Source organism: Spermophilus citellus, assembly GCF_964194105.1.
Source record: "Spermophilus citellus genome assembly, chromosome: 4".
Lineage (NCBI taxonomy): Eukaryota > Metazoa > Chordata > Mammalia > Rodentia > Sciuridae > Spermophilus > Spermophilus citellus.
In genome coordinates this window covers 192,067,323-192,090,455 of record NC_138185.1, presented here as the reverse complement: position 1 = coordinate 192,090,455, position 23,133 = coordinate 192,067,323, and the positions used below count along the sequence as shown (strand labels likewise).

General features: G+C 41.4%; 2 protein-coding genes across 2 annotated transcripts; one reads left to right on the top strand and one right to left on the bottom strand.

The window, feature by feature from the left end:
* Positions 1 to 7,894: 7,894 nt before the first annotated feature.
* Positions 7,895 to 13,411, top strand: LOC308648281 (dehydrogenase/reductase SDR family member 2, mitochondrial-like; the record flags this gene model as incomplete). Its single annotated transcript, XM_081292923.1, has 8 exons — positions 7,895 to 8,034; positions 9,383 to 9,560; positions 10,360 to 10,461; positions 10,948 to 11,018; positions 11,829 to 11,880; positions 12,443 to 12,577; positions 12,947 to 13,002; positions 13,300 to 13,411. 8 exons carry the CDS (start codon positions 7,895 to 7,897, stop codon positions 13,409 to 13,411), a joined length of 846 nt encoding a protein of 281 aa, XP_081149049.1.
* Positions 13,412 to 20,290: 6,879 nt separating this feature from the next.
* Positions 20,291 to 20,712, bottom strand: LOC308648477 (small ubiquitin-related modifier 2-like; the record flags this gene model as incomplete). Its single annotated transcript, XM_081293240.1, has 1 exon — positions 20,291 to 20,712. The coding sequence occupies one exon, from the start codon at positions 20,710 to 20,712 to the stop codon at positions 20,425 to 20,427; it is 288 nt and encodes a 95-aa protein (XP_081149366.1). The 3' UTR covers positions 20,291 to 20,424.
* Between the last annotated feature and the right edge of the window lie 2,421 nt (positions 20,713 to 23,133).

Here is a 23,133-nt window from a genome sequence, read left to right as displayed (position 1 = left end):
AACTGTAAAACTTTCAGGAAGATGATTTGTTCATTCATTCAAAAATATTTATTGAGCTTGGTATATTTATTATATTGAGCACCAGCATGGTATTGTGGGTATAACAGTGAAGTAAAAGGGAAAGTAGAGGGACAGAGTATATAGGGCTGGAAGGCAGTCGCAAGGACATCTGAAGGGCCTGCAAACCATTGGAGAATTTGTGCTAAAGAGTAACAGGATGTGACTGACTGTTTATAAGAATGCTCTCGCTACTGTGCCAGAAGATAGATTGGAAAGATACAAGGAGGAAAAGGGAGTCCCATTGGAGACTATCTCAATAGCCTGTGCAAGGCATGATGACTTGACTTTGGCGGGTAGTGGTGGAGGTTGAAGGAGGTTGGATGAGTTCTGACATACTCTGAAGTTGGGAAAGATATAATTTTGGTGGCACTGGAGAAAGATATAATTTTGGTGGCACTGGAGAAAAAAGAAGTCCAGTGTGAAGACTGTTAAGGCCTGAGCACCTGGGTTAACAATAGTGCCTTTTAATAAGATGTTTAGCTCTGGGAGGGACAGACTGTGTACTAAGAGGCTACTTTCCACTCTTAGTGAGTAACATGGTGTTAGACATGTTAAGTGAGAGATACTTATTGGCTGTCAAGTGACCTGCTGGATAGTGCCTGAGTCTGGAGTCAGGCAAGAGGGTGAAACCTGAGATGTCATTTGTGAGTGGTTAGTCTATAGGTGGCATGTAAGTCATGGGGCTGGGTAGCGTCCCCCAGTGAGTTTGCCTTCACAGAGGAAAGAAAAGTCTGAGGTCTGAGCCTTGGAACTCCAATTTTAGAGATGGGAGGAAGAGAAGGAACTAGTCAAAAGGAGTAAGAAGAAGCATTTTCTGAGGTTGGAAGAGAACCAAGAACGTTTGGAGAAGGAGTGGATTAACATAATCCCCAAATGTGGATGTGTCAAAGGCTGCTCAAAGGCTAAAATGAGAACTGAGCGTTTATCATTGGATTTAGCAAAATGGAGATTATCTGTGACTTTGATGGTAGTTTCAGGGGAGTGGTGGTGAGGAAAGCCTGTTTGGAATAGTTTCAAGAAAGAACAGGGGAAGAGGAGGTGGAGAGGATGTGTATATGATCTTTTTTGAGGCTTTTCCTGTGAAGAGAACACGAAAAATGGGATGGTAGTAAGCAGAGAGGGATGCATTTTTTTACAGATAGGAAATACACAGAGTGTTTGCATGCTGCTAGAAATGATCCAGTAAAGAACAATATCCTTGAGGAGATGAGGAGGAATGGGATCCAGGGAAAGAGCGAAAGCATTGGCTTTACTTGGGAGCACTGGCAGTTTATCCATATAACAGAAGGGAAAGAGAATTTAGAACACGTGTAGGGGATTGGTAATACTCTTTTAGATCGATTCTATGTCCTCAGTGCAGTAAGAAGCAAAGTTATCCGCTAAAAATGAAGGAGTGAGAGATGTTGAAAGTTTGAGGAAGAGGAGAGGTTATGAGATAATTATCCATAAGAAATAAAGCAGTGAGTCAATAAGGGGGTGAAGTAGAATTGAAGGACAGTTCCCAAGAATATCTCCTAAGGTCAGGGTCAGGAGTTTAGAGAAAGACCCTTCCCACGCTTGTGTTTTTCCATAGAGAACATCATTTGCTCATGTGCTATTGGAGAGTAAGTGGAGAGTTGTATTTATTCAGTGTTGGAGTTTCTCCAGTAGAGATCAAGGGAGGAAGGGAGAGAGAGAGAATAAGTACCCATGTGAGAAGAGACCATAATGATAGAATGTGGGTTTTAAGCTGGACAGTGTGAGAGCTGAGGGCATGAAGGGGTGAGAAAAATTAACAAACAGGCAGGTCAGTGGATAGTAGATTCCACTAGCCTTGAAGAAATATTAGAATCAGAATATTGGAGGACATGTGTTGAAAATTAGATAATAGTAAAAGAGTGAGATGCTTGTCATTAAGATAATGGAGGAGTTGGGTGCAGTGGCAGTCTGTAATCTCAGCGGCTCAGGAGGCTGAGGCAGGAGGACCATGAGTTCAAAGCCAGCCTCAGCAAAAGCAAGGCATTAAGCAACTCAGTGAGATCCTGTCTCTAAATAAAATACAAAATAGGTCTGGGGATGTAGCTCAGTGGTCCAGTGTTCCTGAGTTCAATCCTTGGGGAAAAAAAAAAAGAAAAAAAATAACGGAAGGAGTGATGTTATTGGTAAGAGCAGTGTCTCAGGTGTGACTCTAGAAGCAGGTGGCATAGGGAAAGGAGAAGACAAGATCACTAGGAACGTAGAGGTCAAGGGACTAAGAAGATCATACATGTGGATATTGAAGTCATAGTAATTAACATGGAGCTAGCACTGGAGAGAGACAATGAACCAGGTGCTAAAATCTTCAAGGAAGGAGGAGTTGGAAGCTGAAGATCTGAGATGACTGCAAAAAGCAAGGGTAAAATGAATAAAGTTTACCAATACAGGAATAGTGTCAAGAATACACAATACTCTTAAAATCAATAAGAAGCAGACAGGCAACGGAATAGAAAACAGAGAACAAACAGGCAAGCTGTAGACGAGGAACCCTGAATGGTCATCAGACATGGAGAGAGGATTAACCTTGCTGGTGGCTAGGAAAATGCAAAATAAAACATCCAACTGGCAAAAGTGACATGTCTGAGAGTATGAGCTCCAGGAACAATGGCAGGAATAGAGCTCTCATTCAAATGTAAACTGGTACCACACCGCTTTGGAAAACAAAGTTGTTCATATACAGGAAAGATCAAGATACATGTATCTTTCAACAGAACCTCCTCCTTCCAGAGATAAACTCTAGGGAAAAGCAAACACATGTGTGGTGCAAGGAGATGTGCACAGGATGTTTATGGCAGCATTATGTATGATAGATAAAAATGACTTAATGTCTCTCAACAGGAAAATGGATGAGCAAATTGTGTATGTTCAAGTAATATTCTGTTTTATGGCAGTGAAAGTGAATAGGCTAGAGATACATGTGTACTGGTTCAATTCTAAGAATATAAGGTCGCTGGGTGTGGTGACACAGCCCTGTAATCCCTGCGACCTTGGAAGCTGAGGTAGGGGGATTGCAAGTTCAAGATCAGTCTCAGCATAAGAAAGGCTAGGGTTGTAGCTCAGTGATAGAGCATCCCTGGTTTCAATTCCCGGTACCATAAAACAAAGACAACAACAATAAAGGTCTCCAAAAATGACTAAATTGCATAATGATAAAATTATTGTGATAATATAATTTTTGGTAAAGTTTAAAAGCAAGTAAAATGATATGAAGTATTTATGAGTACATGTGTAGTAAAAATGTAAAAGCATGGACAAAAACTGTGCACACAACTTCTGGACAGTGACTATCTCTGGGGAGAGCAGAGAGAGAGGAATCTGATCTGGAAGAGTGCAAAAGGGGGTTTCTATTTAATTTGTAATATTTTCTTTTTAAAGTAAAAGTTAATGCAAATAAGAAGGAATGTTAATAGTTGTTAAGTGTGGGTGGTAGCTGAATTATGCTGTTTTTTCCCCATGAATTCAAATATTTCATAATAGATGAACAGAGTATCCAGAGAAGGGCTAAACCCCACTGTCAATTTGCAAGCATTTCTGAGAGCCTAAGAATTGCATAACAGTGCCCTTGATGTTAGGGCACCTGCAAAGAATGAACAGAATTTCCAAAAGGATGTCAGAAAGAGGAAGAGGCCATTGGTAGAAACATCTAATGCATCATAACAAACATTTCTCAAGAGAAGTCAGAGATGGTACTGGTGGTTTGATTGAATTTGCCAAAATTTTGAATTTGGTTGAATTTGCTAAAAACCTGAGGAAATATTTCCCTGTGGCCATAGCTCTCTAGGACTTTAATTGGTGACAGCATTCTCTTAGGCTGTCTCTTGGCCAGAGTCATTTGGATACATATCTTTTCCTATTTGACGTGATATTTATTTATTTAACAAATTGGTACTGATGGCTTCCTTGGCACCTGGGAATGCCTCCAGGATTTTCCTTTACCAGGAAACTGGGGCAGCTTTGAAAGCAGGATATTTCCTTAGGAGGAATTATTAGAGGTGGTTTTAAGGACACAATGTTTTACTGAAATGATGTCATGACTCATCAAGAGGGCTTGGAGTGTGGTGGGAAAGGAATAAGGTGAGCTTAAGGGTGTGTCTGAACTGACAAGGAAGACTAGGGGAGAACTCTTATATAGTGGACTCCTGGAGCTAGCCACACAGCTGCACGATTTCAGAAAAGCTGAGTCCATTGGTCCCAGGTAGGTATGCTTGTTCCCTCTCTGGGTCCCCCTGGGGACAGTAGGCTGTAAGGCTGGAGCTGCCAGAGGCCACTAGGATACACACTTCTTTTCTCAGCACAGTTCTGTTCTTCAAGGCTCTCAGGAGACTCTGTGGTCAGTGAACTCCACTGGTCACCACCAGGAGTGTCAGACTGGAAAGAGAAGGTCTTAAGGCCTGAATTTGAGGCCTTATTTCTTTTGTATCTAGAGACAAAAGGTCAAATCCACATTCTCCTCTGCAGTCGCAAGTCTCAGATACCACCATAGATATTTGTGAGCTGAGCTATCCCCACTCTCTGAGACGCTGGGCCGTTGTAGAATATCCTTCAGTTTGGGTTTATCTGATGTTTTCTTCATGATTGGCTTTGGGGAAAATACCACCGGGTATGACTTATGTGGCGCTGATCATAGGGTTAATGGTTGGGAAGTGTCTGTCATGTTTCTCTACTGTAAAATCCCTCTTTTCCCCTCTCCTATATTCTTTGGAAATGAGACTGCAAGTCCAGCTCACCTTCAAGGTGATTAAGATCCCCTTCTTATAATATCTGCCTATAATATTTGGAATTTTTCTGTAAAGAAAAATTTATTTATTGAGTTACTTAGTTATTTAAGCCATCATTTAGTTATTTATTTAATCTTTTTTGTTTTTTGATAGTAGTGTGAACACACATATATTTATTTTATACTTTGAGTTAAAATAAATCAACAAATTGAGTTAAAATTCAATACCTTATTTTCTTGCTCAAATTCGTCGAGTTTTGGCTACTGGGATCTCCGAAAATTTGGCTCCTGTGTTCTTTTGCTATGCCTCCAGTCCTTTGGTTTTTAAATGTTTATTTATTTATTTAGCAATTGCTTGTTTTCTGGCACTAAAGATACATTTTTCCTTTCCTAGCCCGAGGACCTGCTATTTCTCCAAGTAATAACTGGAAAAAATCAACTTTTAAATGTAAAAATAATGTATGCTTTTTTCATAGAAAATTTGGGAAATTAATACAAGGGAAAATTTAAACTTTAATTTAAACTATAGTTTAATTTTCAAGGGAAAAATTAAACTATAGTTTTGTGACCAAAAGAAAACCATTTTTAGAATCTGATATATTTTTCTATTCTCTTGTTTTTATTCCCAAATTCATGACTTCTGCTTTAATTTATATTTTCATTCTTTTCACTTGAGTTTGTCAGCATTTATCTTTTATTAACTTCTTAAATTGAAATATTATTGTATTGTTTTAAATTATTTCCTTTCTGGAAAAAAAATGTATTTAAGGCTGCATTTTCTTCTCTGGGAATTGCCCTGATCATGTCCCGTGGCATTTGTTCTTCTGCAAAGTCCCACCCCAGCTATATTAATTTATTAATAATTTCTTTAAAGGCTCCATCTCCAGAGGCATTGGTGATTAGGGCCTGGACATATGACTAGTGAGGGGACATGATTTAGACTCCAACATTCCTTGAGATGAACAAGATTGAACTTGCTTTGAAAGCCAGAGATTTAGATAGAAAGTGCATGATTGTTTAAAGCTTTGATGTAGAACAGATGTGAACTTGTCTATTTTTAGAGACTTATGATTTTTTTTCCTCTAGGAAAGGTCAGGTTAGCTTCCTGTATTAATTCCCTACTTAATGGTGCCTAAACCACTCAAAAAGTGGAATAAGAATTAAATCAAGGTGAAAAATGGGCACTAAAGAAATGATTATCTCTTCTAGACATTAGGGCCCAGAAAGAAGTTTGTCTTCCTGAGCATGACTGTCATTTATTTACATAAAATTACTAATTTGTTAAAACCTCCAGGAGCCCTCTTTCATCCCTGGCCTCACTCTTTATTCCACCTTATCTAGGTCCCTTCTATGCTGGTCACCTCTCTATTTCCATTACAGGCCCAATCTCACTAGATTCTATGCCTGGATAGCTTCTCAGGCTGTAATAGTCCCAAGCACCATCCTACTTCCCTCAAAGGCCCTGTTTCCCTCCTCTAGCCCTGGGCTGCCGCTCTCAGTCCTTATAAATGATATATCAGTTCTTTGGAACAGGCATTTGTGTCTCAAGAGCCAAGATTGTGCCTGCAAACTATTGCTGCTCAGAAGCAGCCCTCACCAGTAACTGATGGGAGTTGGAAATATAACCCATGGAGGTGGCTAGTGGTTCTGGTTTGCATGGGGGTTCCCTGGAATGCAGATCTTTCAGTGCTAAACCTGTAATCCTGGGAAACTAGGATAATTGGCCACCCTAAGTCTCCAGTTCCCTTGGATTAACTCTGAAATTTGAAACACTTGCTCAGAATTTCTTAGTAGGATTGAGCTCCAGTTGCTCATAGAGATAACCTATTTGATTATGTGTCCTTGGTCATTTAAATTCTTTTCCATCCCACTCTCTTCATTCTCCTAGCATAGCTTCCCAGGGCCACCTCCAAAACAACTACTTGCCTTGCAGTAAGTAAGGCAGCCAGTCTTAGATAATTATTGCTCCTTGGTCTCCCATTAGGTGGTGAGGGGTTTGAGGTGAATGTTGTGGGCTGAGAGACAGCTGTTTCAGGTATGAGGTGTCACTGATGTGGTTACAATGACACAAGGCCATGAGATCTTTGGGCAGGTAAGCATGGACAGTATGGACTGGAGGTCAGAAGGAAGCAGGGATTGATGATCCATGAAAGTTTTTTGAACGTAGGGAGTAACTGGACTTTATTTAGAGTTGATTGAGAGTCATGTGTGGTGAGGGGAAGCAACTTGCCTGTCAGACATGCTGATCAGTTTAGATCTCTGACAGGGAGGCTACTACTGTTTCTTTAGGTGAGGACCTGAAGAGAGAGAAGGTTGCAGCAGGCTAGGGAAAGGTCAGAAACCGAGGATGTTGAGAAAAAAACAAGTTCAATGCTGAAGGGCTGGGGATATAACCTAGTGGTAGAGCACATTCTTAGCGTGTGCTAGGCCCTGGGTTCCATTTCCAGAACCACCAAAAATTTTTTTTTTTTAATATACAAGTTCAATGTTCAGATGTTGGATGTGTAGAGGAAGTACGGAGGTAACTCTGAGAAGAATATAAAGCCAGGAATGATGGTGCACAACTAAAATTTCAGCTATTCAGGAAGCTAAAGCAGGAGGATCTCAAGTTCAAGGCCAGGCTGGGCAGCTTAGTGAGACCCTGTCTCAAAATGAAAACTAAAAAGGACTGGGGATATGGCTTAGGGATAGAGCACTTGCCCACCATGCATGAGGTTCAGAATCACAAAAAGAACAAAACAAAAACAAAAGAATATGGTGATAGTCTTTATTTGGAGGTGTGGAGATGGGTTAGGCAAGTACCCCTTAGGCTTCTACCATGAGCCACTGCCATGCTTGGCCCTGTCTGCCTCAGTGGGGTAGTTCACTATAGGTCAGGGGAGCCTGCCTGGGGAGTTGGCCATAGAAAGGACATGGATGGCTCTATAGCTTCCTGGTAAGTTTGGAGGATGGTGGGACACCTATCAGAGACTTCAGTGGAGTCTCCCTGGAGGATGCAGGACGACACAGGTTCCTAATGTGTTCTGTAATGTAATGTCTTCCCAGGTTCTTCCCCTGGGAAGTTTTGTGTTCAGGAAGACGGCCAGATAACAACTTCCACCCATGTTCAGGGCGTTATCATGGACCTTGAGGGGTCTTCATTGCTCCTCCATCCCTCTATCAACAAGAATGTTCAGTGAAAGAGCAGATAAGAGCCGCTCCCTGGCTGATAAAGTGGCGGTGATCACCGGATCTACTAAAGGGTGGGTGAATGGAAGTCCCTGACTGCCTCATGACCAGATGTCACTATAGTCCTGCTCACATCAGGTATCCCTGCCTGCTCAGGGTCCCTACCTCATCACACAGCTCTGGTATTTAACTCCAAATCTCTCCCTAAAATATCTGGTTTCTGAGCTCCAAGAATGAGGTAGTCAGAAAACCAGTTATTCTGAGTCAATCAGAGCAGCATGTGAAGCTAGTCTTTACCATTTACTGGCTGGGTAATCCCCAGATATTTAACTTATTGCCACCAGGCCAGCCCTCTTGCCCACATACTTCATAGCCCCGTGGCCACGGTCTTTTGGCATCCTCATCTAATAGAGAGAAACCCAATTCCTATTGTGTTTCAGACTCAGGGGTTTCACTGACAACAGAATGTCCACTGGCACTGGGGAATAAGCAGGGCAATGTCTCAAGAGCAGTACCAAGAGTTTTCATGGACAAATCTTCATTTCTTCCTGTGTCCCTTCAGAGCCATCCTCTGAAGGGACAGAAGCCATGCTTTCATGTGCTCTGGCTGCCAGAATGAGCTGCAGTCTATAATAAGTCCTTACCACAGGTAGAAGGAGGGAAGGTTTCTGGATTTTGTGCTTTAGGGACATCATCTTCCTTTTGACCTTTTGTGGTCTATAATAGCACCAATTTAGACCACTGTATTTTAGAATTGTTTAGTAATTATAGACTTCCCAGATCCCTGTGGTGTTTTAAACCTTTGTGTGTGTTCCCAATACTTAGCCTCCATAATAGATGAATACTTTCAAAATTCCAAGCTACCTGGATGGTTTCTACAGGATAGTGGAACATGCCTTGTGCCCTTCCTTTATCTTAACCAGACCAATCAAGAGTGCTCAGCCCTCCTTAATGTAAGGAAACAGGCAGAGAGCATGCTCTTCAGCAGAAAAGCTTTTAAGTTGCAGAGCACAGCAAAGCTGTTAGGCTTAGAGAAAGCACGATTTATGCCAGAACTCTCTGGTTAGAACAAAGGGAAAAAATGCTGGGCAGTTAAAAAGACTCTCGACAATTTAGGCCTGGTGCCCAGCAAGTTTACAACAGTTCTGATGGAACATTACTTTTTAAAGCTCCTTTAAGCGAATTTGATATGGAAATATCCTTATCTATAAAATATTATTATTGTACATAAAGTTGTGAGAATTAAATGAGGGAGCTTTTGTGAAGACCTGATATGTAGTAGGCATTAAATAATTCCTTTTCCCTGCTCAGAGGACTTGGAGGCGGCTCTTAGACTACATCAGGAACTCAATCTGCATCTAAGTATCAGGTTTGAGAAAGCAGTTTGGGGAGAGGTGAGGTCATCTTATTCTCTATCTGCAGGATTGGCTTTGCCATCGCCAGGCATCTGGCCCAGAATGGGGCCCATGTGGTCATCTGTAGCCGGAAGCAGTGGAACGTGGACCAGGCAGTGACCACTCTTCAGAAGGAGGGACTGAGCGTGACAGGCACTGTGTGCCATGTGGGGAAGGCTGAAGACCGAGATAGACTGGTGGCTAAGGTGAGAGGCTGAGGAATGGATCAGATGGGAATATGCAGATCCAGCTCTGGCAAGAAGAGTTGGGGTCTCTAGCACTGGATTCTAGGCCAATAACATATGCATCCCAGGACAGGGACCTGGTCAGAGAAAAAGCAAATGGACATCAGAAGTTTGCTGACAGGAGGGAACCTTCATGATTAGACTAGAGCCATGCCAATCTGATGACCAGGAGCTGGGCATGACACAGCTTCTTGCTAGAGACTCAGAACCTCAGATCTTGCCAGAGCTGCTGAATTGGAATCTGCATTTTTACAAAATCTTCAAGTTAATCCAAGTTCATGTTGAAGTCTAAGCAGAACAGCTCTAGCACCTATGTGTACTGAGTTAGGAGTCTGCTAGACTACTCTAGGGTAGGAGATTTTCCTGTAGGACTACCCTTAGAAGAGGCAAGTTGTGAACCTGATGAGGTGTAGAATGAGCATATGCTTTTGATATGTCAGTTCGAAGGAAGAATCTTCCAGAGCAGAGGGAGCAAAGAGAAGGAAATAATTATAAATGGAAGAGATGAAAGTGGGGATACTTCATAAGTGAAGATCTTGGCCAGTGGGGCCCACGGACCAACCAGGTGTCCTATGGGGGCAGAAAGCTGATGTTTCCAAAGAGGAGAGGCACAATCAGTTCAGTCCACCTCTGATTGCCAGGATCTGATTCTGCTCCTGGACAGCTCCAGGATGGCCAGACAGGGGTTAGATATTTCCTCTGGGTCATTATTACCATTTATCCATTCCTTCATCCACAGCTTATGTAATTTCTTCCACAGGCCCTAGAGCACCATAAGGGCATTGACTTCCTGGTGTGCGTGGCGGGAGTCAATCCCTTGGTGGGGAGCACTCTGGGAGCCAGTGAGCAAGTCTGGGACAAGGTGAGGACTGGGCGTAGGGTCTTACCCACCCTGCATGGCACTCCATCCATCATGTTTGCCACATGCATGTGCGCACACGGCTCCCATATACCACCATCAATACTGGCTCTAGTGGATGGGATTAGGGCTCACTGGAGCCATCAGTAGGCTCAACAGGCACTGACCATATTCATCCTATACCCGACTCTAGAAACTTCCTTTATATAGACTCTCTTTGTGTTGGTCCTGGCTGTAAAGTCCTGACATGCCAGATTTCTGGGTCTGTTCGTGGCAGAGATCCTCTCCAGCTCAGGTGTCTGAAGCTACCACAATCTGGACTCTTAAACTGGCTGTCCCAAGAAACACAGTGCCCTGGCTACTTGCCACAGTTATGGAGCTTCATTCCTGCTCTGACCATTGATCTCCAAGTGACCAGGGAGAATGGGCCCTGAGCAGATGGAATTGCTCTCTCCCCCTTGCCTTTCTCTATATTCTTTCTGATTTCAGATCCTGGGCGTGAATGTGAAGGCCCCGGCCCTGCTGCTGAGCCAGCTGCTGCCCCACATGGAGAACAGGGGGTGAGGGCATGAGAGGAATGGGTGGGGCATACATTGGTCTTTCCTGCCCCAAGAAAGCACTTGGGGTAGGGGCCCATGAAGTAGAGGATTATGGGAGAGATGACAGGTGTGTCTTTTGAGAAACATTCTGTTTCCAGACCTACCTTCCTTCCCCGGGGATGTGACAGTTGTGTTGAAGAGAAGCATTGGCTGGGAGGAGTCAGAACTTGCCTTTCTGTTCCTTAAAGGATATTTCACGAACCCTTAGATTATTACATCACAGAAAATGGCAGGGATTTTGCCCCTTGAGTGGTAGCTGCAGGAACAAAGTTTCCAGAGAGAAGCAGCCTGGGGTCCCCTGTTCTGATTCCCTAACTCTTACCCTCCTCTCTGGGCCACCTCACCTGTTTCCCTTCTGGTCAGAGACACTGTGGGTTTGCTCTTTCTCACCTTCCCCTGCAGAGCCTGGCTCTTCTGTGTCCTGTGGCCACCAAGGGGCAAGCCAGGCTGGGACTCATGAGTGACACCCTGACCCCACAGGGGTCTCTACTGACGCATGAACATTACTGGGATTTTGCTTTCTGGGAGTGCTGCCTCTCACTAGGCAGGGCCCCAAGGGACACCACTCTGGCTGTGCTTATTGGTGGTACTGACCTTTAACTTAAAGGTCCAGCTTCTCCCCAGTGTTCCAAATTGTTCCCCAACACTTATGCTTTTCACCATGAATGCTGAGCTGGTTTTCTCTTAGTGTGGGAGTATAATTCCCTGGCTCATATAATCTCTTAGTTGACCTCATCTGTCATCTTATCCTATTTCCTTTTCTCCTCATAGGGGAGGCTCTGTGGTTCTGGTCTCATCTGTGGCAGCTTATATGCCAATATCAGTGAGTATGAGATCCTCAGGTGGAGCTGGGGGGGCATCTGAGTTGGTTTCTTGTGAGACCCTGCAGTGGGGTGAGGGGGAACTGGCTGTTGATACCAGATAAAGTGAGCTTGAGATGTGTACCAGTAGCATAACGCCCTGAATGCTACAGACCGGGTATTCTACTTTCATTCTGTCATGTTATCTCTGAAACCCAGGGTGTTAGGCCATTTATTCAGGGTAAGCATAGTTAGTTTGCATTACTGCAAGGACTGGACCCTGGATCTCCTAATTCCAGTTTCCTAAGTGGAAGTTCTAAAGTGTAGTGCAGCTTTCTCTGTGTCAAGTTTGGCCACACATGGCAGCAATCTGCTGACATTTCCTTAAGTATGAGGAGCCCCTTCATCTCAGAATTTCACTCCTTGAAAATCCCTGTGAAGACATGAGGGGTGGGGGAGGAATTTTTTGTTGGGGCCTAGAGTCAGGCATATCTTCTTAGTCTGTGACTCAGGGTCACAGTTTTGTTTGAATAATACCCCTTCTTCCCATGCAGAACTACTAGTTTTCTTTCTTTTGCTTTACAGAAGCTGGGAGTCTATAACACCAGCAAGACGGCCCTGTTGGGCCTCTGTAAGTCTCTGGCCATGGAGCTGGCTCCAAAAGGCATCCGAGTGAACAGCATAGTACCAGGACTGATCAAGACTGACTTTATCCAAATGGTGACTATGACAAGTGGCTCCTGCTCCCAGTCCCCACAACCACAGTCTCAGTGGTTCTTTCCATGGCTGGGCTCCTCGGAATTGAGGCCCCCAGAGACCACATACTTACTAGAGCCTCAGTCCAGGCTCATCACTGAGAGGCTGTGCCCTCTGGCTTCAGAACCAGCAGCCCCCCTTTTCTGCAGAAGAATGGGGGTCTTAATCCTCTGTGGGGAGCAGACCAGAGCCCTACCTCACTGCCAGAACAGGATCTTCCCCCAGAGAGGCATTAGCGGGTCATGATGCTCTTCCCATCCCCCCACCCCCAAATCCACCCCCACCCCTACCAATATCCCTCTGCCTAATGCTGACTCTGAAATCTTTCCCTAGGAGAAAACATTGCCGTACACGCTATCTGATTTGAACAAAATCTATGGATTGCAGCGGTAGGTGGGGTTTGGGGCTTTAGAGGTCAGTGTCTACCTCAAGGGAAATTCAATTTCAAGAAGAGACAGATCCTTGATCTTCTTCAGTCTACTGGCTGTTCTCCTTTCTAAGGGGGCACAGCACAGTCCTGGGTTGGGGGCAGAAGGGTGGATGTGAGCTCACTATGACCATCCGTGGAGCCTGGTGAGGTATTGGCTTATAGGGGTGAATGCTAGGCCACCTCTGGCCCAGCAAAACCTGAGGTCACAGTTCAATACTGCAAAGGCTGTGACTCAGCTCTTCTCTGTTTTATTCAGGCTTGGGGAGCCAGAGGACTGTGCGGGGATTGTATCCTTCCTGTGCTCTTCAGACGCCAGCTATATCACTGGGGAGAACATCACAGTGGCTGGCTACTCTCCTAAGCTGTGAAGAGAGTGTGACGTTAAGAAAGTGGGGCTGTGGTCCTCAGTGGAAAATGAGGGGTTTGGCAGGGAATAGGGAGGTGGGGAGCCTTAGAGTCTGTAGCATCCAGGGTCAGATAGGGAAACTTGCTCAGGAAACTAGAAGGCAGGTGTTGAAACTTTTCATGTGAAAATAAACATTTTGAAACATCTAATCTGAGCTCACTCCTGTTTTGGCTAGTGATACATGAGCAGTCCCCTTGATTTAGAAGCCACTCCTTGATCAGTCTCTTCCCTTTTCTCTGTCCCTCATCCCTAAGAATTTTTACCCTTCCCTCCCTCCCTTCATTCCTTTCCCATGGAGTTGGAAATTGGGATGTATACTTCCCATCTTTCCCTCCAGATCCACTTGTCTATGCTTGTCTACTCAGTGCCTTAGGAGGACCCGTGGCCTGCACGGATGGTCCCTAGACCTCTGGCCTGCAGCTGGGTTTGGTCAATGGGAGGCACTAACAGGAGATTGGAGGGCAGAGGAGAGTCAGATAATTTGTTTCTCAGCCTCCCTTCTGATTGCCATATATGGGCTCTTCTGTCTGCAGCTTTCTGCAGGTAGATTTCCATAACCATGCCTACCTGTCCTTCAGGCCTGCTGTTGGCCCTGAGGTGCTGCTTTATACCTTATTAGATGTGCTAAATTCTGTCCACTCATTCGTAATTGCTTTTTGTTTAAATTACATTTAAAACCTTTTTAACTGAAACATAATAATTGTACAAATATGTGGAGTACAGTGTGATGTTTTGATATATATATATATATATATATATATATATATATATATATATATATATATATATACACATTGTGTGAGGATCAAATCAGAGTAATTGGCATATCTATCATCTCTTTGTGGTTAATCATCCCAAATTCTCTCTTCCAGCTATTTTGGAATGTACAACACATTAGTAGTGACTACTATCACCCTACTGTACATTAGAACACCAGAATTTACTCTTTTTTTTTTCTTGAACCCAGGGCTTTGTGCATTCTAGACAAGTAGTCTACCACTGAGCTATCGCACTCCCACTCCCAAGCTCTTTTTAATTTTTATTTTGAGACAGGGTCTTGCTAAGTTACCCAGGCTGCCCCCCAACTTGTGATCCTCTTGACTCAGCCTCCTGAGTAGCTGAGGTTACAGGTGTATGCCACCATTCCTGGTACAGAATTTATTCTCTTCATTTAACTCTGATTTTGTACCCATTGACGGACCAATCCACATCTCCCTTCACTTGTCTCCTAGCCTCTGGTAACCATTATTCTACTCTCTACTTCTTTGAGATTGAATTTTTTAGATTCCCCATGTGAGTGAAATCATATGGTAGTTTTCCCTCTGTGCCTGGCTTATTTCACTTAGTGTAATATCCTCTAGTTCCATTCATGGTGTTGCAAATGACAGGATTTTATCTTTTATGGCCAAGTAGCTATATATATATATATATATATATATATATATATATATCTCACATTTTATGTATCCATTCATCCACTGATGGACACTTGGGTTGATTCACATATCTTAGTGGTTGTGAGTAACTCCACAATAAGCATGGGAATACAGATATATCTCTTCAACACACTGATTTCTTTCATTTGTGTGTACATCAATTGTGGAATTACTGGATCATGTGGTAGGTAGTTCTATTCTAATTTTTTCTTTTTTAAAATTTTATATTTTATTTTTTTATTTATATATGACAGCAGAATGCATTACAATTCTTATTATACATATAGAGCACAATTTTTCATATCTCTGGTTGTATACAAAGTATATTCACACCAATTCTTGTCTTCATATATGTACTTTGGATAATAATGATCATCACGTTCCACTATCATTTCTAACCCCATGCCCGCTCCCCTTCCCCTCCAACCCCTCTGCCCTATCTAGAGTTCCTCTATTCCTCCCATGCTCCCTCTCCCTATCCCATCATAAATCAGCCTTCTTATATAAAAGAAAATATTTGGCATTTGGTTATTTGGGATTGGCTAACTTCACTTAGCATTATCTTCTCTAACTCCATCCATTTCTGCAAATGATTTTATTCTCTTTTATTGCTGAGTAATATTTCATTGTGTATATATGCTACATTTTTTTATCCATTCATCTATTGAAGGGCATCTAGGTTGATTCCACAGTTTAACTATTGTGAATTGTGTTGCTATAAACATTGATGTGGCTGTGTCCCTGTAGTATGCTGTTTTTGAGTCCTTTGGGTATAGATCAAGGAGAGGGATAGCTGGGTCAAATGGTGGTCCATTCCCAATTTTCCAAGAAATCTCCATATTGCTTTCCATATATTGGCTGCACCAGTTTGCAGTCCCACCAGCAGTGTATGAGCGTACCTTTCTCCCCACGTCCTCACCAACACTTATTGTTGTTTATCTTCATAATAGCTGCCATTCTGACTAGAGTGAGATGAAATGTTAGAGTGGTTTTGATTTGCATTTCTCCAATTGCTAGCGATGATGAACATTTTTTCATATATATTATCTTCTGAGAAGTGTCTAAAACAGACTGGTAGACCAATGGTACAGAATAGAGGACACAGAGACCTACCCACATAATTACAGTTATCTTATATTTGACAAAGGCACCAAAAACATACATTGGAGAAAGATAGCCTCTTCAACAAAGAATGCTGGAAAAACTGGAAATCCATATGCAACATAAGGAAATTAAACCCCTATCTCTCAAAACTCAACTCAAAATGGATCAAGGACTTAGGAATAAAACCAGAGACCCTGCATCTAATAGAAGAAAAAGTAGGCCCTAATCTCCACCATGTGGGATTAGGCCCAAAATTCCTTAATAAGACTCCTTTGGCTCAAGAATTAAAATCAAGAATTAATAAATGGGATGGACTCAAACTAAAAAGTTTCTTCTCAGCAAAAGAAATAGTGAGGTGAATAGAGAGCCTACATCTTGGGAGCAAATTTTTACTCCTCACACATCAGAGAATTAATCTCTAGGGTATATAAAGAACTCAAAAAACTAAACACCAAAAAAAAAATACAACCCAATCAATAAAAGTTCTATTCTAATTTTGTGGAGAACTGCGAGACTGTTTTCTATAATAGCTGTCCTTATATACATTCCCATCAATAATGTGTAAGTGTTCTCTTTTTCCACATCTTTGACAGCACTCATTGCCTTTTGTCTTTTTAGTGCAGCCATTCTAACTAGAGTGATATATTTTTTTTTTAGAGAGAGAGAGAGGAGAGAGAGAATTTTAATATTTATTTTTCAGTTTTTGACGGACACAACATCGTTGTTTGTATGTGGTGCTGAGGATCGAACCCGGGCCGCACGCATGCCAGGCGAGCGCGCTACCGCTTGAGCCACATCCCCAGCCCCTAGAGTGATATTTTACTGAGGTTTTTATTTGCAATTTCTTGATGACTAGCAATGTTGAGCATATTTCATATACCTTTTGGCCATTTGTATGTCTTCTTTGTGAAATGTCTATGTAGGTTATTTGCTTATTTGATTTTATTTTTTACTTCATTTTTGGTACCAGGGATTGAATCCAAAGGCCACTGAGCCACATCCCCAGACCTTTCTATTTTTTATTTGAGACAGGGTCTTGCTAAGTTGCTGAGGCTGGCCTTGAACTTGCAATCCTGCCTTGGCTGGGATTACAGGTATGTACCACTGTGCTTAGCTCATTCACTTATTTTAAAGCCAGATTTTCTTTTGCTATGAAGTTGTTTCAGTTCCTTATATAGTCTGCACATGTATATCTTCTTCTATTATCAGAATCCCCTGCTGGGAGTAGTGCATTTCTTAGAATTGATGAACTTACATTGACACATCATAATTGTCTAAAGTCCAGAGTTTGCATTTGATTTTATTCTGTGAATTTGAACAAATGTATAATGACAGGTATCCACCCTCATGGTATCATAAAGAATAATTTCATTGCCCTAAAAATCCTCTGAGATCCTCCTATTCATGTCTCCCTCTCCACTAACTCTTGGCAACCACTGGTTATTTTGCTGTCCTCATAGTTTTGCCTTTTTCTAGAGTGCCATATTTTTAGAATCATATAATATGTAGCTTTTTTGGACTGTTTCTTTCACCTAGGAATATATGTTTGAGATTTCTCCATGTCTTTTTTGTGACTTAAATAGCTCATGTATTTTTATCACTGAATAATATTCCATTGTGTGTATATACCACAATTTACTTATCCATTCACCTGTGCTAGTTTATCTTTGCTGCTTCCAAGTCTTGGAAACTATGAATAAAATTGCTATAAGCATTCGTTTGCAGTTTTTGTGTGGACACTTTTTAAAACTCATTTGGATACATACACAGGCATATGTCAATCTAGGTGGCTATCACAAAATACCATAGCCTGGGTGACTTAAACAACAGACATTTATTGTTCCCAATTCTGGAGTCTGGGAAGTTCAACACCAGGGGGTCATCAACATGTCAGGTTCCTGGTGAGGGTCAGGAGGTCCCAGGAGGAAATTGACACTTCCTGCCTTGCAGATGGTTGCCTTCTTGCTCTGTTCACACAAGGTGAAGAGAGAAATCGAGATCTTTTGGTCTCTCTACTTGGGTGGCTGATTAGGTCCCTGGTTCTGTAGTATGGCCATACCCTTGGTGTTCTCTGCACCATGGATAGGCTGGGGATTTTCCAAATCTGGGTCAAGATTACTACAGATTAGATAGTCCCCGATGAAGGACTACCTCTTCTTATAAGGACACTGATCTCATCCTGGGGTTTCCACATTTATGACCTCATCTTGATCTTATTATGTCCAAATTCCCACCTCTAATTTTCATCACATTTGGGGTTAGGGACTCAATATACAACTTTTGGAAGGGACACACAAACATTCAATCCATAGTAGAGCAGCGTGATAACTGGATCATATGGTAAAAGAATGTTTAGTTTTGTAAGAAACTGCCAAAATGTCTTCCAAAGTAAATACCATTTTGCATTCACACCAGCAAGGACTGTGAATTCCTGTTGCTCCACATCCTTGACAGTAGTTAATGTTGTCAGTGTTTTGGATTATGGCCATTCTAATAGGCATTAGTGGCATCTTGTTATTGTTTTAATTTGCAATTTCCGAATGTCATATAATGTTGAGCATTTTTATACACTTATTTCTCATCTTTATTGTATACAATATTTTAAAAAGTATATATTCAGATGCTTTGCTCATTTTTTAATTGGATTGTTTATTTCTTATTGTTGAGTTTTAAGGGTTCTCATAGACTTTGCATACAAGTCCTTTATCAGGTATATATACTGTAAATATTTTCTCCCCACCCATGGTTTGTCTTTGTATTCTTCTAAGTACTTTCTTCCTTTTTCTTTTTCTTTTTTTTTTTTTTGGTACCAGGGATTGAACTCAGAGGCACTTGACCACTGAGTCACATCCCCAGCTCTATTGTGTATTTTATTTAGAGACAAGGTTTCATTGAGTTGCTTAACACATCACTGTTGCTGAGTCTGGCTTTGAACTTGCAATCCTCCTTGCCTCAGCGTCTCAGGGATTACAGACATGTGCCACTAGTGCCCGGATAGTACTTTCATATTTCAAGAAATGTTTTGCTTGTTGTAGAATTCAAGATTTAGCCATTCCCACCCCCTACCCCACCCCCGCCCCAATACTTTAAGAGAGGTGATGTGATTTCCTTCTGGCTTGTGTAACTTGAGAAATCTGGATAGTTCTTATCTTTGTCAGTAATGTGTCTTCCTCGCTTTCACCTTCCCATCTCTATGCCTGATTTTAAGATGTAAGTTTCTGTGTCACTGATTTTTAACAATTTGATTTTGATGTGCCTTGAGTTTCCCCCATCTGTTTATTCTTCTTGAGGTTGATTTTCTCAGGTTGTATGAGTTTTATAGTTTCTTCGAATTTAAAAAATTTCAACCTTTACCAATTAAGTTATTTCTTCATTCTTTGCTTTCTTCCTCTCTCCTGGAACTCCAACTATAAGTATGGTACACCACTTCATATGATATCACAGGTTGCTTAAGTTCTGTAATTTCCCTCAGCTTTTTTCTCTCTTTGTTTCATTTTGAGTTTATTGTTTTGCTGTCTCTTAAAATTCTCTGATCTTAGGCAGTGTCTAACTTCTGTTGATGTTTTCATTTAAGTGACCATATTTTTCACCTGTCAAAATTCCAGGCTGTATCTAACTTCTAGGAAGGCTGAGAAATGTATACTATCCATATGCCCAGGAAGAAAATAAAAATAAGTTTTAGTGAAGTTGCCAATCTCTGCCACAAGTTCATCCTCGATTCCCTCACCTCTCTAGCCTTACATACTCCAGTTGCTGCTTCCTTCTGATTTTATCTCCTACCACATTTCCCTCATTTACCAAGTTCCACTCACAAGGGCCTCTTTTTTTTTTTAACAAGAAGTTTATTTAAACAACAAGACGCTTGACTTGAAGGGAAAACTATCTAGGAATCTTTTTTAAGAGTAATTTACCCCTACTTAAAGACAGATTGCCCTACATGTAACAGCTACGTACAAAAAAGTTATAAAATTGTCCTTGGTTTTACAATGATAAATGAAAAACATTAAAATTTTCCAATCGAACAAGGTATGCAAGGATTTTTATGTTGTTCAGGTTTTTTGTTGTTTTGTTTTTTGTTAAAACCGTGAGAGCAAAATAGCTTACTGGAATATAAAGATAAGAGCTGAATGAGGATGCCACGAATGGAGAAAGGGGATATTTTCACAGAACCAGTATTTTTCCCCATCCCATCTCCATTTAATGTTAATCAAAACATATCATTGGCCATTTAGTTTAAAAAAATGCAATATGCTTGTGCACATACACCAGTTACTTTATGTACAATAAAGGAATGGGGAAGGGGAAAATGAAAAAAATAAAGAAAACTATACTGTAGTAGTCAGGATGTGGTGGAACCAAATTGCAGTTTTCTAATTGAGAATGTATTCTTGGTCTGTAAGAACAGAGTTCTGGAGTAAAGTACCAGGTTCCCTTTTTAGTAGACACCTCCTGTCTGCTGCTGGAACACATCAATTGTATCTTCATCCTCCATTTCCAACTGTGCAGGTGTGTCTGTTTCATTAATTGACTGCCCGTCAAATCGGAATCTGATCTGCCTCATCGACAAACCCTGTCGTTCACAATATGCTTTCATTAGTTTACTAAGTGGTGTATGCCTCTTAATCTTAAACTGCACCACAGAACCATCCTGCCCAGCCACCTTCAAGTTAATATGATCTTTGTTTTCAGTCTTGACTCCTGCCTTGGGCTTTTTGTCTGCCATGGCGAGCACCTCAGCTGCCGCTTCACAAAAGAGGTACCAGGTCCGCACCGACAAGCACACAAGCAGCTCACAAGGCCCTCTTACAGAATCTTTTCACATGTGTTTTCTCTTTGCCTGGAACACACTCCATAGCATATAACCCGCCACCCCTTATCTAGTTCTCAGAATTATAGCTCTTTGGAAACATCTCTCTTGACCACCTTATGTAAATGTTCCTCCCATCTCAGTAACTTTCAAAGTCCTTTTTATTTTATTTTGAGACAGGGTCTCACTAAGGTGCCCAGACTGGCTTTGAACTTGTGATCTTCTTGTCTCAGCCACTCAAGTAGCTAGGATTACAGGCATGTGACACTATACCTGATGTGTTCATTTTAATTTTAAATCAAATCCCCTCAAATGTAGGTTCCACAGGACCATGCACCTCATCAATCTTATTCATGGATATTCACACAAAAGGTTATATATATATATATATATATATATATATATATATATATATTTTTTTTTTTTTTTTAAACAAATGAACTGCCATCTCTTTCTGGCTCAGTGATTCTCCTGCTTACATTCTCAGACTGAGGAAATCCCATGCAAAGCTCACAAATCTAACAGATTTTAGCTAACATCACAAATAAATTATTTTTAGCTGGGTGCTAGAGGATATTTTTATTTTTCTGATGTACTTGCCCCCAAACTTCATTCATTCATACATTTGTCCATTCATTAATCCACACATATTTGGCACTCCTCTTACATGTCTGGTATTTGGCAGAATTGAGAATAGGATTGGAGAAAATCACTAAAAACTTATAGTTTCCAATATAATACTCACTTTTAATATTACAATGGTAATCTTTGTACATTATTCTGCTAAAATCATCTCCCTTTTCCCTCAGCACATATTTAAACCTTCACCAACTGAACTAGTTTGCTAAAGTTACCATAACCATGTGCATTAGACTGGGTGGCTTAAATAACATAAATTTATTTTCTTAGTTCTGGCAGATGCATGTTCATGATTAAGGTTTTGTCAGGGTTTATTTATTCTGAAGACTCTCTCCTTGGCTTATAAATGATCATTTTATCCCCTTATCTTCACATAGTCTTCCCTCCATGTGTGTCTGTGTCCTAATCTCTTAAGAACCTCAGTCATGCGGAGTACAGTGGTGCATACCTGTAACCCCAGCTGCTCAGGAAGCTGAGGCAGGAGGATCTTGAGTTGAAAGCCAGCTTTAACAACTTAGTGAGGCCCTAAACAACTCATAAGACCCTGTCTCAAAATAAAACATAAAAAGGGCTAGGGATGTGGCTCAGTGGTTAAGCACCCCTGGATTCCCTGCCACCAAATCAAACAAACAAGTAAACCACCTCAATCATACAGAGGCAGTAGGGGTTAGGACTTAAATGTATGAATGATGGTGGGGTGGAAGTGGAAGATACAATTGACTAATAACACTTCTCTTCTCAAGCTTGCACGTTTACTACCATAACTTCTGTTTTCATAGTGGGAGCAAAAATAATCATTTATAATCTTACATTGCCTATGAATCTGACTGTGAGGAATTTTACTCTTTCCTCATTCCCTCTCGTCAGTTCAAACTGTTGCTATACTTTCAATATTTGTGTCCCTCCAAAATTCATTTTGAACCTTAGTCCCTAATGCAACAGTATTAGAAGGTGGGGGACTTTAGACATGATTAGAACATATTATGATTTGAATATGAGATGTCCTCCCAAAGCTCCTGTATCAATGCAGGAATGTTTGGAGGCGAAATGATCGATGCCTCTAATGGCAAAATTAACCCAGAGCAATTAATCTACCACATGTGGTCCCATATATCTCAGAGAGCTTGTACGCCATGCCAACAGCCCAAGATCATTTTCATGCTATTTTTTGTTTGTTTGTTTGTTTGTTTAGGCTACAGGAATTAGGTGCTATCTTGGAAGCTGAGAGAGCTTTTACTATTTTTCCCATTTGCCAGAAACCCAATCTTGGATTTCTCAGACACAAGAACCATGAGAGAATAATTTCTGTTGCTTATAAATTGCCCAGACTAAGGTATTTTGTGTACTAGCAAGAATGAACCAAGACAGATGTTCTTCCACTTCCCTGTCCATCTCACCACAATCCTTGGAGGTTCCTAGCTAGGCATCCCTTCTCATCTCCTCGGGGTTCTTGACCTATCAGCTATTATCTTTCTTGTCTGTTCCTTTGATGCCTCTAGTGGCAAAATTAATCTACCACATGTGATCCCATATATCTCAGGGAACTTGTACAGCCATGCCAACAGCCCAAGATAATTTTCATGCTATTTTTTTTTGTTTGTTTGTTTAGGCCTCTGCTGTTCACTGTGGGATCCTTGCCTAGAGCAAATGTTTTGTGCAATTATTTTCCTGCTATCGACTGGGAGAATAGGGATGCTC